Here is a 15,654-nt window from a genome sequence, read left to right as displayed (position 1 = left end):
TTTCCTTAGCTGATGCACGCTCAGCTAATTAGAAATATTAAATCCAAATTAAATCCAAATTCAATTTAACATTAATAATATTAAATTAAAAAAATTGTGTCTCGCACTGTGATTTATGGTTTACCTCCTGGGCCCTTGGCACACTGAGGCAGAGATGCCTCAAATGCCACCAACAGGACATTTTTACAAAAAGAATGTGAGGGGAGGGAAGCGTTCATCAACATCCCCGCATTAGTTGTGCGGCTCTTCCTCCTGTTTGTCTGGTGTTAATACTCATGCCATTCATTCTTTCTATAGCTCTCCACGCACCATCAGTAGGAAAAGCTCAGCCAGGGGCTTTGCAGGGCAGGGCTAAACAGTCTCAGAGTATCCAAAAGTATCCGAAAGCCTCAGCTGATGAAGCAGGAGGAAGACTACGCGATCGCCCTGACCCACAAGAAAGGGAGCGTTGCCTCTTACCCAGGGAAAGTGGCAGGTTTGCGCAACTGAGGGGAGCAATTCAGGAGGGAAAAGAACGATCAAAAAGCTGAAACCTCTCCTTGGTGAGGAGGCAATCCTGCAGCTGCTGCTTTGGGAAAACAGCCCCCCATTGCCTCCAGAGCTATACACAGGGACTTGGGCAACCCGCGAGACCCGCAGTCACCCACAGACTTCAAAGGATGAGTTTCTAACCTGAGAGAAGGGCCCGATCCTGCTCCCGCTCCCTCTAAATGACCAGGAACCTCTCAGGAGGCTTTGGAGCATTTCATAGCTGCTTACAATGGAGTCAAAGCCTGAGAAGTCCAGTCGTCTTCTCTATAATTCAAGTCACAGCCCACCCACATACTTAGGTTAAAGTGTACTTTAGGATAATGAAAAGTCATTATTATCTCCTTACGAGAGTTTCTTATGGAAATTTCCCTGTTATTCCATCAATCCTCTCTGTTGACACAGGATGATGTAGTAGATCAGGCAGACAATATTACAGACATTTTTCCGTGATCCAGAATCTCAGATCCTGTCCTGCTCGTCAACATACTTACATGGCATCATGAATGTTATCTCATACCTAGGAATCACCCCTTGTCTCATCTCTGTGCAGTTCTTGCTAGCGTTACTTGCAAATCCTCCCTACTTAGAGGCTGGAGCTGGCACTGGAGTCACCATCCGTCTTTCCTGTCTGCACGAGGCTTTGATCCAGCCTCTCACACGCTAGGAGCCAGGGCACGGCTCCTCCTGGATCTCCGTCCCACCAGGCGCCAGGAGCCAGAGCCGCTAATGCTGCGGCCACAGAGGAGGTGGTGCGACCCTGTCGTGAATGGGCGATTTAGATTGCTTATAGAACCACTGACAAAGGTATCAGCAAAAGTGGTTTTATCGAAATATAATGTTGTAAAAGTGTGACTTAACAAAGACTGATGGCAAGGTTCACTCTATTACTGTACTGCACAATCATTTGAACAATGATTCAAAACTACCAAAGCAGAGTCAAAGTTACCATGACACAAATCAAAGTTACCATAAGACAAGGTTATGCATGATATCGGTCGCTTACCAAAGATCTGCCGTTGGTAAAAGGTCTCTCTGCCTTGGGAGCAACCTTGAGAGGCGTCTCAGCTCAAGGGGAGATCACCGCCACACAGCCAGGCTGCTTAGTAACGAGAGCTCAGAGAAGGCTCACTCAGGCTGTCACGTTTATGGAATAAAGTGGTCGGTTTGTAGTCAACTTACATGTGATGGAAAAGGTATGCATGGCACTCCTTGTACCCACAACTTTCTTTGTTCCTTGATAAATGAGTGTTGGAAAAGCCACCTGCTATACTTGCTTTAATCGCATGATCACATGATCGGTGTTCCAAGCTTATACGCATCGATGCTCACTGTGTCATTCTGCTCTTTTGTGGGTTTTCAGAGACCAGATTGGAACTAGAGAAGTTCTTGGCGCGGTTACAGCTCAGGCCTTTACCTCCTTTGGAGCCTCTACCACTAGTTTGGTGAAGGAGTTGAGTACATCTGTCACAGATGCCCATACCTGCAATACTGCATTTTGAGCTGGGATCTGCCAGGATCTGACCCACTCCTAGGACCTGGCTTCTGCAGCTGAACCATGTGGACTACTCTGAGACGAGTTGAGGATTTTGTGTGCAAGGGTAGGAAAACAGCAAAGCAATTGCCCTTTCCCAAACCCTCTTCCCACAGAAATCAATGGTGAAACTGTCGGGACCTCAGCAGCGACAGTTCAGGTCCTTTGTGGTTGGTTGCTTCCCAAAAGAAATTTTGCTTCATTAAGATGCTGAGTCTTTCTAATTCGAATATTTTACTTGCTTCAGGTCTTGGGTTGTCTTCATTATGTGGTTGCCAACAGGGAGTCAGAAGGGGCATCTCGGAACCTGCTGCGAGGCCGTGAAACTTTACCGAGTGTTAGGTGTGGGGTGAGAGCGAGTGGGAGGCATGGTCCCCAGGGAGTGCCCCCCTGTTTGACACCCTTGTCATGGAAGTTAAAACTTCAGGATAAACTGGGAAAGCCAGTGAAGAGACCGCATTTGCTCACTACTTACCACACTTCCACAGAACTAAATGTCTGAATTTCTGCCTTGTGTGAAAATGAGCTTTCCTGGGGTCCTAACGGCCAAACTCCCTCGTAGGCGTAAAGGTCAAGAATCCAGCAGCAGTGAGGCGACAGACACCAATCCCAACAGCCACTTGAGATGCTTACTCTGGAAATGAGCTCTCACGCAAACGTGGCAAAAACAGAAGACACGATGCAACAGCAAAACAAATGAAAACCGTGTTTCATCCCAGGATGAGTTACCTGCTGGGAGAGGGAGGGCAAGAGCAGTTGCTCTCTTGTGTACCTCCAGCTTTTCACATCCCCTTCAACCCAGCCGGCTAGCGATGACAAAAACTTCACGCATTTTGATGAACTCAAACAGTATAATTTTAATAGCACAGGAAGAAATGTCCTTCAGCAGCAGAGTGACCAGACAGAGGTGGTTCATTGCGCAACAATTTGCTAAGCAGAACGGCGCCCTACCACACTGTGAAATAAAGCTCTTTCGGACAAAGGAAGGGGTTCATTTTTTGTTGCAAATGGCTTAATTAACCACTTCCCTCAGCTCCAAATAGAAAGAGGCTTGAGCTACAAAAGCTCTGCTCCTGTTAACCTCCAGGCAAGCGGATACTCTTCCCTAAAGTTCATTTAGCTGTCAAAACGGGGAAAAAATGCCAGCAGCAGAGAGGTTCAAAAACTGTCAAAGTCCAGGCACTTAGATGAGGCTTTTCCTTAAAAAAAAAACCAAAACAAACAAACAAACAAAAATAGAAAAGTACACTGAAACCCATCTCTGGAGAAGATATTGTTCCCATTTCTCCAGAAGGGAGAGGCGGGGTGAGGATACCACCAGCGCTTTTACACACAATCTTTCCATGTAAATGATTTCAAATGGGAGCTCTTGCTCTTGCCTGCAGACAAAAGCAGAATACATCGCTGTTGCCAGACCACCTGGGACATGGGGAGGAGAGGAAATCTCCAGATGGGTTTTAAGACAATTCATTTATATTTATATAGCCAGAATAAATGTTTTTTTTCTGAGATAGCATTTCCCTTTGCTCTATCTAGACCACCAAGAAAAGAGGGAGGCACAGAATTTCTATTGCATTAATAGTCCTGGTGTTTACGGTTTTGGCTTTTATGAACTTGTGGGAGCTGTTTATTGAGTCATAAACTCTTCTAATGGGGATATTATCTCTAAATTATATAAGTACTACAGTATTTGGGTTAGTTAAAAGAAAGGTTTAAAAGAGTTACACACTTACAGTTTATCTCAATTACTAACATGATCCCATAATGGGAACTTAATTGCTAATTGCTAGCTTGTATTGCAGAAGAACTACAATAACAACACACAATATATAGCCTGTATAAACATGTCCAGACAATTCTATATTACCTCCTTTCACTGCTACCTTCTCGTATGGTGGGGTTTTTTATTACAATGATTTAATTCCTAAATGCCTCAAATTCGGAATTCCTCTTTGTCAGGAAAGCATTTCCACCAGTGCTTCATTTGACAGATTTTAGCAAGCCTTCTGCACACACTTGAGTGGCTTTGTGCAAAAGGGACAGCCTTGTACATATGCTTAAATACTTTGCTAAACTAGATTCTCCAAGAGCTCTAACGAGATAAATCCTAGTTCCATTTAAATCAACCCAGGTTTTCATGTTTACCTAGCTAGAGTGGAATTTGACCAAGACCCACTGGCCAGAGCCTGAGTCAGGCTCATTGAGGACAGTCAGGTTTTCCTGCTAAGCATGGCCCTGAGTCTCTGCTCAGGCTAATCTCCAGAATACCCCACCAGAGGGATCACATCCACGGTCAGCATGTAGCGTGGACTCATGTTCCCCTCTGCCCGGTCTGCCCAGCTCAGCGCTTCCTACACGTACCATACTCACTGCAGCAAGGGTAGGCAGCAGCCAAGCGGTCTCCATGCTTGACCTCAGTGCTCCTCTAGCAATGCTGATGGAACCCAAGGGTGGGATTCATCTCACTCAACAGCGATGCAAACATCTACATTTAGCTCGTTGTTTTAAATCCCTTCACAGTCAGTGCAGAAGGAGGAGCAGTGTGTGGATAGCATGACTCCTGTAGATACTCCTGTTAGCTAGTTGATCCCCAGAGGTGCCCATCGCCCTTCCATCCACAAGTAAGGGATCCAGAGAGCTAGTGCAGGTGCAGACATCTGCGCTGCAGACATCTGAAGGCAAGGGACATAAGTCTCACCCACAAACCTCATGCTAATTTAGAGGAGGCTGCGTCCCACCTGCACCACAGCAGCTCTGCAAAAGGTCTTCCTCTTGTCTTTCAAGACAATGCCATTCTTCTGACAGATTTGCCTTTGAAAGTGGGAGCTCTCTCAAGTATTGTTCGGTGATACAATGAATTTTTGCTCTTACAGATCATCCCACCGTGCTGCTTGCCAGGGATCTGCATCAGATTTCGGAGAAGTTTATGAATCAGCTCCTTTACTTCTCTTTGTTCGTAGTTCTTAATATGAAACTACTCTGACGAAAGAGGAGAGCAAAGAGGACAGATGGCTAGGGTGAAAGGCAGATGAAGATAGCTAGCTTATTTGTGTGTAATACATACCAGAAGAAACTTCCTGGTGATTCAGAAATGCCCAGCTGTGCAGAGAAAGAGTTTATATAATCAATCTATAATCTTAATATATTATATCTGTATTAACTTCTTTCCTCATCTTAGTTATGCTCCCTCACTGGTTTAAAACTTTACATTTTAGGGACACAGGCTTCCCTCCCCATCCCTGTCTGGTTTCTTTGACCATTGCCTAAAACATGAGTGCTGCTTCCGACCAGATCTGAGTCACCACCCTAAACAAACAAAACCAAGAAATTAATTCAGAGCAAACCGAACCTTAAAAAAGTCTTCTTTCAAGATAGTTTTCTCTCAAATGTTACCTATACTGCCCTCTAAAACCTAATAATAATTTTAAAAATCTGACCGTGGTACTTTTTTTTTCTCCTGATATTGTAACTGCTTCACAAACATGTTGCCATTTTGTCTTTCTCATTGTACTCGGGCTTGCTGGCTAAGCCACCTCAAAGAGGAAGAAACCCTGCGAGCAAACATGCAATGGATAAGTTACTGAGGGTACAGGACATTATTACTTAAAGAACTAATGTTTCCCTCCATGTCACTGAATAACCTATGTATGACTTCAAGATGTTAAAAACTGGAAAATTCTTGTAATGATTAGTTCCATGTCTCAAACCACAGGAACACATAGAAGGGTCCAGCAAGCAAGAGACCAGTGAATTACTATGAGTGATACATTGACTGCTGTTCTCTGAATGCTGGCAAGTGACCGAAAACATCCAGTATTTTGGTCATTGTGGAATTAGGATCCCTGCCGTTTTTCCCACAGAAAGCTTGCTTTTGGGAGGCAGAAATGTTTCCTGGGCTAAAAGGACAAGACAGAGAGAGCAGGCATAGGAGTCAACTGAGCCCAAACTTCTTCCGTGAAGAGCCTTCCTGCCATGAAGTAGGAATAACTCACATCAGCACGAGGGACAAATGCAGAAGCAGGACTGCAACATCTTTTCATTTATGCAGATGAACATCTGTCTGACATTGGTACAAACGGCTCTGTCTAGAAAAACAGAGATGCCTGTATGATGGGCAGGACACGGGGAAATATTGCCTGTTGAGGAACTTCCTTTTTGTCCACAGATTGTCTATGGCTGCTTGTGGCTACCATGTCTGAGGGGGTCTAGCTGCTGGTGACCAGAGCGGGCACTCTGAACTGGACAGGAGCAGAAGCTGATGCGAGGCCATGAGCTAACCAGCACACCACCTGCACACAAGGAACGGTCCTCTTTGCCATTTGCAGCCTGACATTTGCTTGCAGCAGCAGCTATCCCAGAGAACTTGAAGCCTCTTATTCTCAAATGCCAAGTTGAGGAAATAAAAATTAACGCTGAACATGTAGCAGACCCCAGCAGTGAGATGGGGAGCCGGTACTGTAATGTGAATCTCTTTGCTCCTGCCATGGACAGCACAGATACTTGTGGAAAGAAGATATCTTTGGCTCCCCTACAGAGATCGAGAGCTGAGATTAATGGCAACTGTGAGGGCTGCCTTCCTCTTTATGCGATGCATGCTTTAAAGCTGTGGCCTCCTGCCATCTTGAAACATAATCTTGCGGTATTGTCTTCATTCAGGCCCCTCATCAGCAATGTGAAAAGAGAAAAGAAGCTGGTGGCAGGATTAGAGGACAGGTTGAAATATTCTGGGCAGCATATGCTGTAAGTCACATTATACAAAGAGTATTATTGGACTGCTCATTGGCTTTCCCTTCTGGAAGCACTGCTGCATGTAAAAAGAAAAACCCAGTGAAAAGTGTTTATAACGCATCAGACCACAGCATGTGACACATTGTGAGCACACTGACAAGCACTGAAAATATTTTTCAGGCCTTTCTGCCCTGCTCCGAGGAGATCCTTTTGTGCTTATTGGGGCTATGCAAGATGCATGGGAAAACAGGAGAAAGAGAGGTGAGAATAATAATTCAGAAGGGTATTAATAAACATTCCAAAATTACTGTCATCAGATGCCCCATCTCAACCTTAAAACAGTCTTGGAAGTCTGTTTGAGACCCTCGCTGCTTTAGAAGTGAGAAACCACCTTTTCTTGTCCAGTGGCAAATTTATTCGTGGCAAAAACCCATTTGTTTTTGTTCTTAGACTACCAATGTTCTTAACTGAAACAGATTATTTTCCTCACCTGGCCATAATGTATTTACAGAGAGCAGTCATATTTTCTCTGAGACTTCATTTTATTTCACTAAATAAGCCAAGCTCCTTCAGTCTCCTTTCTTATCCCCATTCTCCTGGTCACCTTTCCAATTCTTTGCTGCACTGGTTCCACTTTACAGTCACCTTTCTTGACCATGACCAGACCAGACCTGACCATGATTGACCAGACCTATACACAGGGCTCCACATGAAATTATAAGAAAACATATTTCTTGTACTTTTTTTTTTCTGAAAAGAGGCTCCTCTTTGTCCCATATACATGAAGGAAAACAAACTAAAGTGAATTTCTCTAAAACCTACTTGGGAAGTTCTAAATGTTCAGAGTCAATCTTTCTTAGAAACCCTCGGCTCTACAAGATTTCCACAACTGAAATGTATCATTCTGAAGTATGGGGAACATTAAAAATTTACAAGAGCAACTGCTTTTCCTTTAAAGTGTCAAGCTCAGTCTTGGTGGCATGTTCTAAAAATCTTCAGCTTTCATCGAACTGCCTTCAAATGCAAGTTATTATTGATCTGGCTCCTGACACTATCCCCATGGTCAGACATTTTTCTTGTCATGTAAGAAACCATTTTCCTCTTTTGGATCAAAAAGCAGTAAGTACATGGTCTTGTCTACAACTTGGAGTACTTCAACAAGTTTTCACAGTTTTCTTTTTGACCCGTTGGACACAGACCATCACTTAGCCATTTTATTGCAAACATCTTCCTAAGTAGCAGCAACACACATAATTATGCCTTGCCTCAAGTCCTTTTTTTTGCTGACAAAAAGGGTAAAAAGCTGCCAAAAGCTTCATATTTTGCCATATGGAGGGAAAAGAATTTCTTCTCAGGAGCTGGGGGAGTTAGAGAGAAGATGTACAAAGAAAGTTCATCTACACTATCATGCAAAAGTGCAGCAAGGTATCTCTAAATGGAATCATCATTCTACAAGGGATCTCCAAGTTTCCAAAAAGATACATATTTAGTGAATTAAGTTATTCTTTGAACTACTGTCTCTCCTTCAGTTTGGGGATTTAGATATGTTGAATTCTCACCCTTCTAAATCAAACACTTCCTCCCCAAATTGTAATTTCAGATTACAGAAAGTGCAGGGTTCTCATTCTAATGAATGTGTGAGTTTCCCAGTCACCAACAGAGGTGTGCTGGCTCACACCTCTTTCCCTTCCCCCGGGGAATTGCCATGGATGAATCAGCTCCCCCCTTCACCTCAGCTCTTCCATTCTTTAAAGTGGGGTAATTACTTTCCTCACAAAAGCATGCAGTAAATTCAGATCTAATCATGGCTTTGAGCTGGCATAAGCTTAAAAAGATACAAAAATGCTAACAGGAACTCCATTTAGTCATCACAATTTTGAGCAAAGAGAAAGGCATCAATTAATTTTCAAAGGGCAAGAACAGTACTGCTGTAAGAAAGCTGCACACTACAATTGTAGTGAATCACCTACTCTTCATACATGTCTCACCCAAGTAAATTTGGGTGGCAACTAACCTGAGTCACATCTAAAACAAAAAGCAAGAACTGATAGCTTCCGTGCCATACCTGCAAAATAGTAACTTCTCCATTGGAAGGCTATAATTATCTCTGATACCAAAGCAACTTTATACTGTGCTAAAACCTTGCTAGTATTTCCTCCATAAATTAACAAACTCTGACACAAACAGTACTTAAGCATCACCACAGGGATATAGCAAAAACACAGATAAAAGCTAAAGAGCAAGAGAGGAAATTTGAATGGAATTACCTTATTGTGCTAACATAGTCCGACCCAATATTTTGAGAGGTCATCCAACAACCTCATTTGTTTGCAGAACAAAGCAAGGTCAGTCAGATTTTGCTCTGTTTGACTCAAAGATTTCTCAATATTTGTAAATTCTCCATATAACCAGACACAAAAATTAGAGGATATAGTTTTAATTATGCTTGTGTAAGTATGACAGATTACTGTTGATTTAGAAGGAGTTACAACAACACACAAAGTATACATCTATGTTGGAATAAGAAATATCTGTTTTGTTTTGTTTTTTTTTTACAAGGAATGTTTTCACTATCTGTCTAAGTAAGCTTTGGAGCTGAAACACTAATCCAAAAGCAGTGCCTTGCACAGGTCAGATTATTCTTCCTTGCCAAACAGATCATCCAGAAAAGGTAAGTATTTGATCCCTTTCACAGGAAGGGATGGTGGTTGGCCGCTCCAGTCATCTTCATTCTGAAATTAGTAACCCAGAGAATATCTTAGAATATAATATTGAAAACAAGAATAATTAAAAGCTGGTCAAGATAAGATTGAATGAGCTGCTTCATTTCGCAAATATGTGAAAAAGTGGACATTTATATAGCACATCCTCTTAAAAGATTACTACATTCACATTTTTATCAATCTTGCACAATATTTTATTTAAAATGTTTTCTATCATTAGCCCTTTTGCAGATATTTTCAGTTTAAATGATGCTATATTCTCTTCATTAAGATGCTCATACTTGAAAGTGTTGCAAGTCACCTATGTCTAAACACCAAAAATCATACAAAATAATGAGATAGAAAGAAGAAAACAGTCAGCTAAACAAGCACAACTCTGTTGCTGAAATCTATCTGTCAAATACAGGTACTGTAGCCCCAAAATATTGCTGTTAATTCATGGTAAGTCATGAACAGAATGACAATTGGATTCTAAAGTTGAGCAAGATTTTGATCCCTTCCTTTCTCTGATTTTTTCCATTTCATATTGATCTCTTCATTAAAATATTCTTGTACTGTACCAAGGATAACCTAGGTATTGCAGTTAACAAAATAATAAAGTCAACAAAACTGAATAAACTATACTGGCACCAACTGGCGCAGTTCATTAAAAACAGTGCTATATGTCAGCCTGACAGTTACAGCAAGGCTTTGGAGCTGATGAGGAACTGATTATCCCAGCATGATGATGACTGATTATAATTTCCATTGATGCTCTTTCTTCCTTTTTGATTTCAGCTGTAACTTTCCTCCCATAACTCTATTTACGTTCTCAACTGGGGCATTAAGGCATCAGCCACTCCCAGAAATCCCATCCACTGTCTCTCCTCCAAGCAAAGATAACGGCTTCTTCATATCCAAACAAAACCTCATCTCTTATGCTGATCAGAACATATGTTTCACTACAAAGGTCCACTTCACCCTCCTGCGTGTTTCACAGTCACCTTTTCCTCCACGCCTTCACCTTGTGAAGGCTGCCTCTTGGTTCCACCATTACTTGCACCCCACCTTTACCCCGCAGGAGCCACCTCCTTCCTTCACCTGCCAGAAATCAGGTCATGCTCAATGGCTAGATAAGCCATCCTGTGAGGGGAAAAAAATGGTCAAACATTCAACAGCAAGTGTATCTGTGCCTCTGCTTATTTCATCCTTGCTTTTCGGCACAGAGCTTAGCACTATCTTCAAGGCAAAAATCCTCCAGGCACAGGCTCTGACCTTCTTTTTGTTTCTGTGGTACTGAGGCTCACAAGGCCCCTTATCCTGATACAATCTCCTGAGAGCAGTCACTGTTTAAATACTGAGTTATAACTTAAGCAGAGAATTTTTCTGTAACAACAAAGAATACCCACTGAACAAAATCTAATGCACACTTCGAACCACAGGACTGCTCCATAAAACACATGGAAGGGCTTTGATTTTATCTGCACAAGATGGAAAAATTCTTCTCCATGACAAAGTGAAAAATAAACCATCATGGAAAGCAGAGCAAACCAGCAGCACTGGGCCCTCATTAGAAACCACTGACAGTTTGAGATGCCAGAGAAGAGCTGGTAAGCCAAGTAAGAGAGAGGAGTCAGGTTAATAGCACAGTACTTGAGGAATATTGGTTCAAACTATGTCACTGTTGAATTTAAAGGAATGTTATGTTTCTAAACGGTCTGAATACAATCAAACACACTCTGTACAAGCATAGCAACACATTGGCTAGGCCAGAATAGCAAAACTATGTGTTGGCAGAAGGGCTTGGGTTTTGTCTGTTACTAAGTTTTTAAAAAAACAGCATAATTGCCTTATGCACCACCTATTTTAAAATGTTCCATTCAGTACAAGATGGCAAGAGCAGATTAATCTCTGCAGTTTGTTGATACCGCATTTTTAGTTACCCTAAGTAGCAGGCTGGTGGAGATATACAAAAGTGATCCATCAATCCTGCTCTTGCCGTACACCTACCAGTGATGTGGTGTATTATGTACAAGTTTCTATGGAGTTATAAAAAATACATAGCTATTTTCTGCAGTGTCAGTGGAGTTTCAAGTATTTCCTGACTATCTCAGCAAGTGAACAGATTGTTTGACATGTAACAACGATATTTGTGGGTGAAGTGGTATTCACACTCATTGTTCATGGACAAATACACCTGTTTCCCCTTCTCTTATTTTTTTCTTCTAGAAAAATGTCACAGAGATGTGACACCTATTAGGCATGGGGGTGTTACAGGGCTTCTTGTCCCTGTTTGATTTCTCTACTTCATTCTAAACCTCCCAGAAAAAATTAATTACTTGAAGAAAACAGGCACAAATACACAAAGCTGAAAACTGTTGTGGTCCCCATTGGATAATGCACTCATGTTAAAGTTTTACTGTTCTTTTGCTCAGATACACTGGTTTTACCTTGAGAGGAACTTTTATTGTCTGGAATGCAGGGATTTGATTCTCTCTCCAGTTCAGCCCATTCACAAACTTTTTATAGTCCACTTGCTTATGGTCATCTTCACACCTAAGCAGGATATCCATAAGATGACTCAACATTAAAGGAAATTTTTAACAAAGATATATCATGTTATCTACAACATACCTTTTGGATAATAATTTTTTACTACTTTATTACCAGACACTGGCAGGAGTTCAGAACTGTCAGGACTTCTATATCATACACTCTATACCATATACTTGCAACTTATTATTGCCTCTCATAGTAGAATTCAACTTCTTTAAGGTTTATTACATTTCAACTAATTTCATTTTACTTTTGAAGCACTGCACAATCTTTTCCAACACTGGGATCTAACAGCTGGTGACAAACATAGAGTTGGGATGATCAGTGTATGATTCCTTTGTGTAGAAAAGAAACAGGCAGAATCACAGAATCATAGAATCATGTAGGTTGGAAAAGAACTTTAAGATCATTGTGTGCAACCATAAACCTCGCACTGCCAAGGCCACTGATAAACCATATCCCTAAGCACCACATCTACGTGTCTTTTCAATATGTCCAGGGATGGTGACTCAACCACTTCCCTGGGCAGCCTGTTCCAATACTTGATAACTGTTTTGGTGAAGAAATTTTTCCTAATATCCAATCTAAACCTCCCATGGTGCAACTTGAGGCCACTTCCTCTTGTCCTATTGCTTGTTACTTGGGAGAAGAGACGGACACCCACCTGGCTACAACGAGACAGTTGTAGAGAGCAATAAGGTCTCCCCTCAGCCTACTTTTCTCCAGGTTAAACAACCCCAGTTCCCTCAGCTGCTCCTCATAAGACTTATGCTCTAGACCCTTCACCAGCTTGGTCAATAGAATGACAGCTTGACAGGCAGAATGATACAAGAGAGCTGAGCTATAACACAACTGACCTGCTTTATCTGGTTTCTACAATCATTTCCTGAAAATAAGCAATCCTTCAAAAATGTTATTTGCACACAGCTTGGGATCAATTCACAATTGACAAACACACAGCTCTCTAACCTATCAAATAATAGCCAGATTTAAAAATCACAACCCTTGTCACTTGGCAGTTGTTTTATGGCATTCTTCTTTATTTCTATGGAATAAATATATATTTGTGTCTGTTAAGAGGGTCCCCTAACTGCATGAAGATATATATGCTGCCAGCCAAGGTTTACAGGTACATGTGAAACATGCTATCTCCCTCCCTCAAATTTCTAAAATCATTACCTTGCACTAATAAACCTCATGGAAGCAGATTTGCAAGCCACATCATCCTTCTGCCATTGATTTGGATGAAGCAGCTTCAGAAAAAAAGTCCTCAATTCAGTTAAACACTTAAGTGATTAAGGCATTTGGGAAAGACTGTTATTTCAGTGGGACTAGTCAAATGCTTGAAACATATCCGCAAGCTGAAGCTACCATGCAAATCGTTTCTAAAATGAACAGCTTAAGTGCTCTGCTATAAATACTGTACTAGCAGCTTCTGTGAATGACATCTGTCTCACCTAACACTACTGACATAGAAAAAAGGACCTGATTTAGGCATATAAGTACACCCTGGAAGTGGCTGTGCTTCACTGGGGTCCATGGAGAGGCATATAAAACTAGCAAGACTCAATACCTATTCTTTGGTGGGAAACATCAGGTTAAACAATTCTGTCCTGTAATCTGGTGAGACAAATACTACTGCACAGGAGCAAGATTGTCTCCAGGAAACAAGTATTTTAGAAAATAATTTTACCTTGTTCTTAAAGAAATAGCACTGAACAAAACAGGGATTCAAAACCCTTCAACCACTGCAGAGGGTAAAAATTGAGCATGCAGGTACTTTAAGGGAGAATTTACAACACAAACTGGGAAAACAATACCGGAGAAGAGGAAAAATAAATCTAGTGACAAAAATAAACTGCAATAAACTGCAACTCATCCTCTTCTTCTCCTCCCCCCACACCTTTCATTTAATAGTCAGCAGGAGAGATAATAATAAAATATACTGAGAGTCATAAACAGAGATGCTAGCGATAAACTGGAATGTTAAGTACAGTGAGTTATGCTGAAGATGAAAGCAGTCAGAAAAGAATGCTACTGTTACTAGTAGTAAAATGGAGCCTGAAACATTGCCATGACCCTCCTATGATAGCTTGCTGCTTTATAATAGCTCACACGCAAGTTAGCATTTTTATGAAACCTTACTTTTGGGGAATATATCCAATATACAAGAAAACTATCATTCCCACTTCTAGGGGGTTCTTGTTTGTTTCAGGTTTTTTGCAGGTGGCCATTGGGAAAAGAAAGGACTTCTGCATTAGAAGTAACAAGACAATAAAGAAGCATATAGCTCTGGGGAAAAAACCTATGGCACCCAGATTTTGAATTTCAGAACTATCATGACTTTTTTTTTTTAACTATATATGTATTTATCTTTTGCTTGTTGTGAAAAGTCCAAAATATTAAGTCTATTGCCAAGATGCAGAGCTGTATAAGCAGGAATTTTAAATAAAGAACAAGTGAAGGTGTCTAACTACTTAAACTTTACATTGAGGCAACTAAGTCAGAGAAAGCATTGCTTCTGCTTTCAGCAAGCATTAACAAGGAGAAAAGTCCTTTGATGTGACAACACTAGCAAACCGAGATGACAAAATGGGCATGAAGTTAACTATAACCAAAGATTTTAACATGGGCAGAGGAAATGGGATTCCTAAATCCCGTATTTAAATAGCTACAGAAAGCAGCTTAAAATATTACTCTAGAATAATCCAGAAAGAAAGAAAAAATCTGCTCTTTCAATCTCTTTCCTGCTGTGACTTATTGTATCAACCTACTAAATGCACATACTTGCAATTTGGCACAGAGTATCCAGATGGACTGAGGAGATGTTATCAATTTGTGCATTATTAGGACAGAGATGTCATCCATTTCAGTGTCTGGAGTTAATATGACTGAAACTGACAGTGCTCTTCAGGAAAGGAAATTAGATTTGTCTTATCAAGAAGATGCAACAAAGATCTCTTGAAACCATGCTTCTCTTCAGTTTTGCCCTATGACTTTACCAACGCATGTGATTTTAGACTATGAAAGTCACTCCCCCATCCCTATCACAGTTTGCAGAGCTTTTTTTTTCTTTGACATTACAGAAATAATTGCACATTTCTGTTTCTAAAAATATATTCATAATGAAATACTCCAGATATGTGAAAGATCTGGTTAAATCTGAGGATGCTTTGGTGAATAAAGGCTACATCCAATTATTTTTTCTTTCCCATCAAGAGATCTTTAACCCAAACATTTATATCAAAAAATGTACATGCAGAAGTTTTTTTAATTCATTAGTTTTGAATAACATTTATTAAGAAGATAATCTGATAATAATAGGGGAGAAGATCATGCTGCTTTAACCTTAGAGAAAATGTTGGGATTCTTCAGCCTGTTTGATAGTCTCTGTAATACAGGTATATGCCTAAATTGTCATAAACTGCTCTTATGAAAAGATTTAAAACAGCAAGCATGGACAAGTCTATGCAGCTGATCAATATGCATTAAGTAATGGCTACCATCTTCTGTATACATTTATTCACATCTTCAACAACTATAAATTGAACCATCAGCTCCTCAGCATACTGAATAACAGAAAGAATTTCTTTTAAGAGATCCAAA

At 40.9% G+C, this 15,654-nt stretch overlaps 1 protein-coding gene across 4 annotated transcripts in view; it reads right to left on the bottom strand.

Annotated features, from left to right (window-relative positions):
- Nucleotides 1-9,211: 9,211 nt before the first annotated feature.
- EFHC2 (EF-hand domain containing 2) overlaps nt 9,212-15,654 on the bottom strand; it is a 66,952-nt gene continuing 60,509 nt past the window's right edge. For all 4 annotated transcript variants that reach the window (XM_054816430.1, XM_054816444.1, XM_054816438.1 and 1 more), the window contains 2 exons: nt 11,943-12,048; nt 9,212-9,522 (listed from right to left, as the gene is read on the bottom strand). In XM_054816430.1, the coding sequence (XP_054672405.1) occupies nt 9,427-9,522; nt 11,943-12,048 (202 nt within the window). In that variant the 3' untranslated portion in view covers nt 9,212-9,426. The remainder of the gene's footprint in view (nt 9,523-11,942; nt 12,049-15,654) is intronic.

Source organism: Grus americana, chromosome 1, assembly GCF_028858705.1.
Source record: "Grus americana isolate bGruAme1 chromosome 1, bGruAme1.mat, whole genome shotgun sequence".
Lineage (NCBI taxonomy): Eukaryota > Metazoa > Chordata > Aves > Gruiformes > Gruidae > Grus > Grus americana.
The sequence above is the reverse complement of the archived record's forward strand: the minus strand, read 5'-3'. Positions and strand labels throughout refer to the sequence as shown.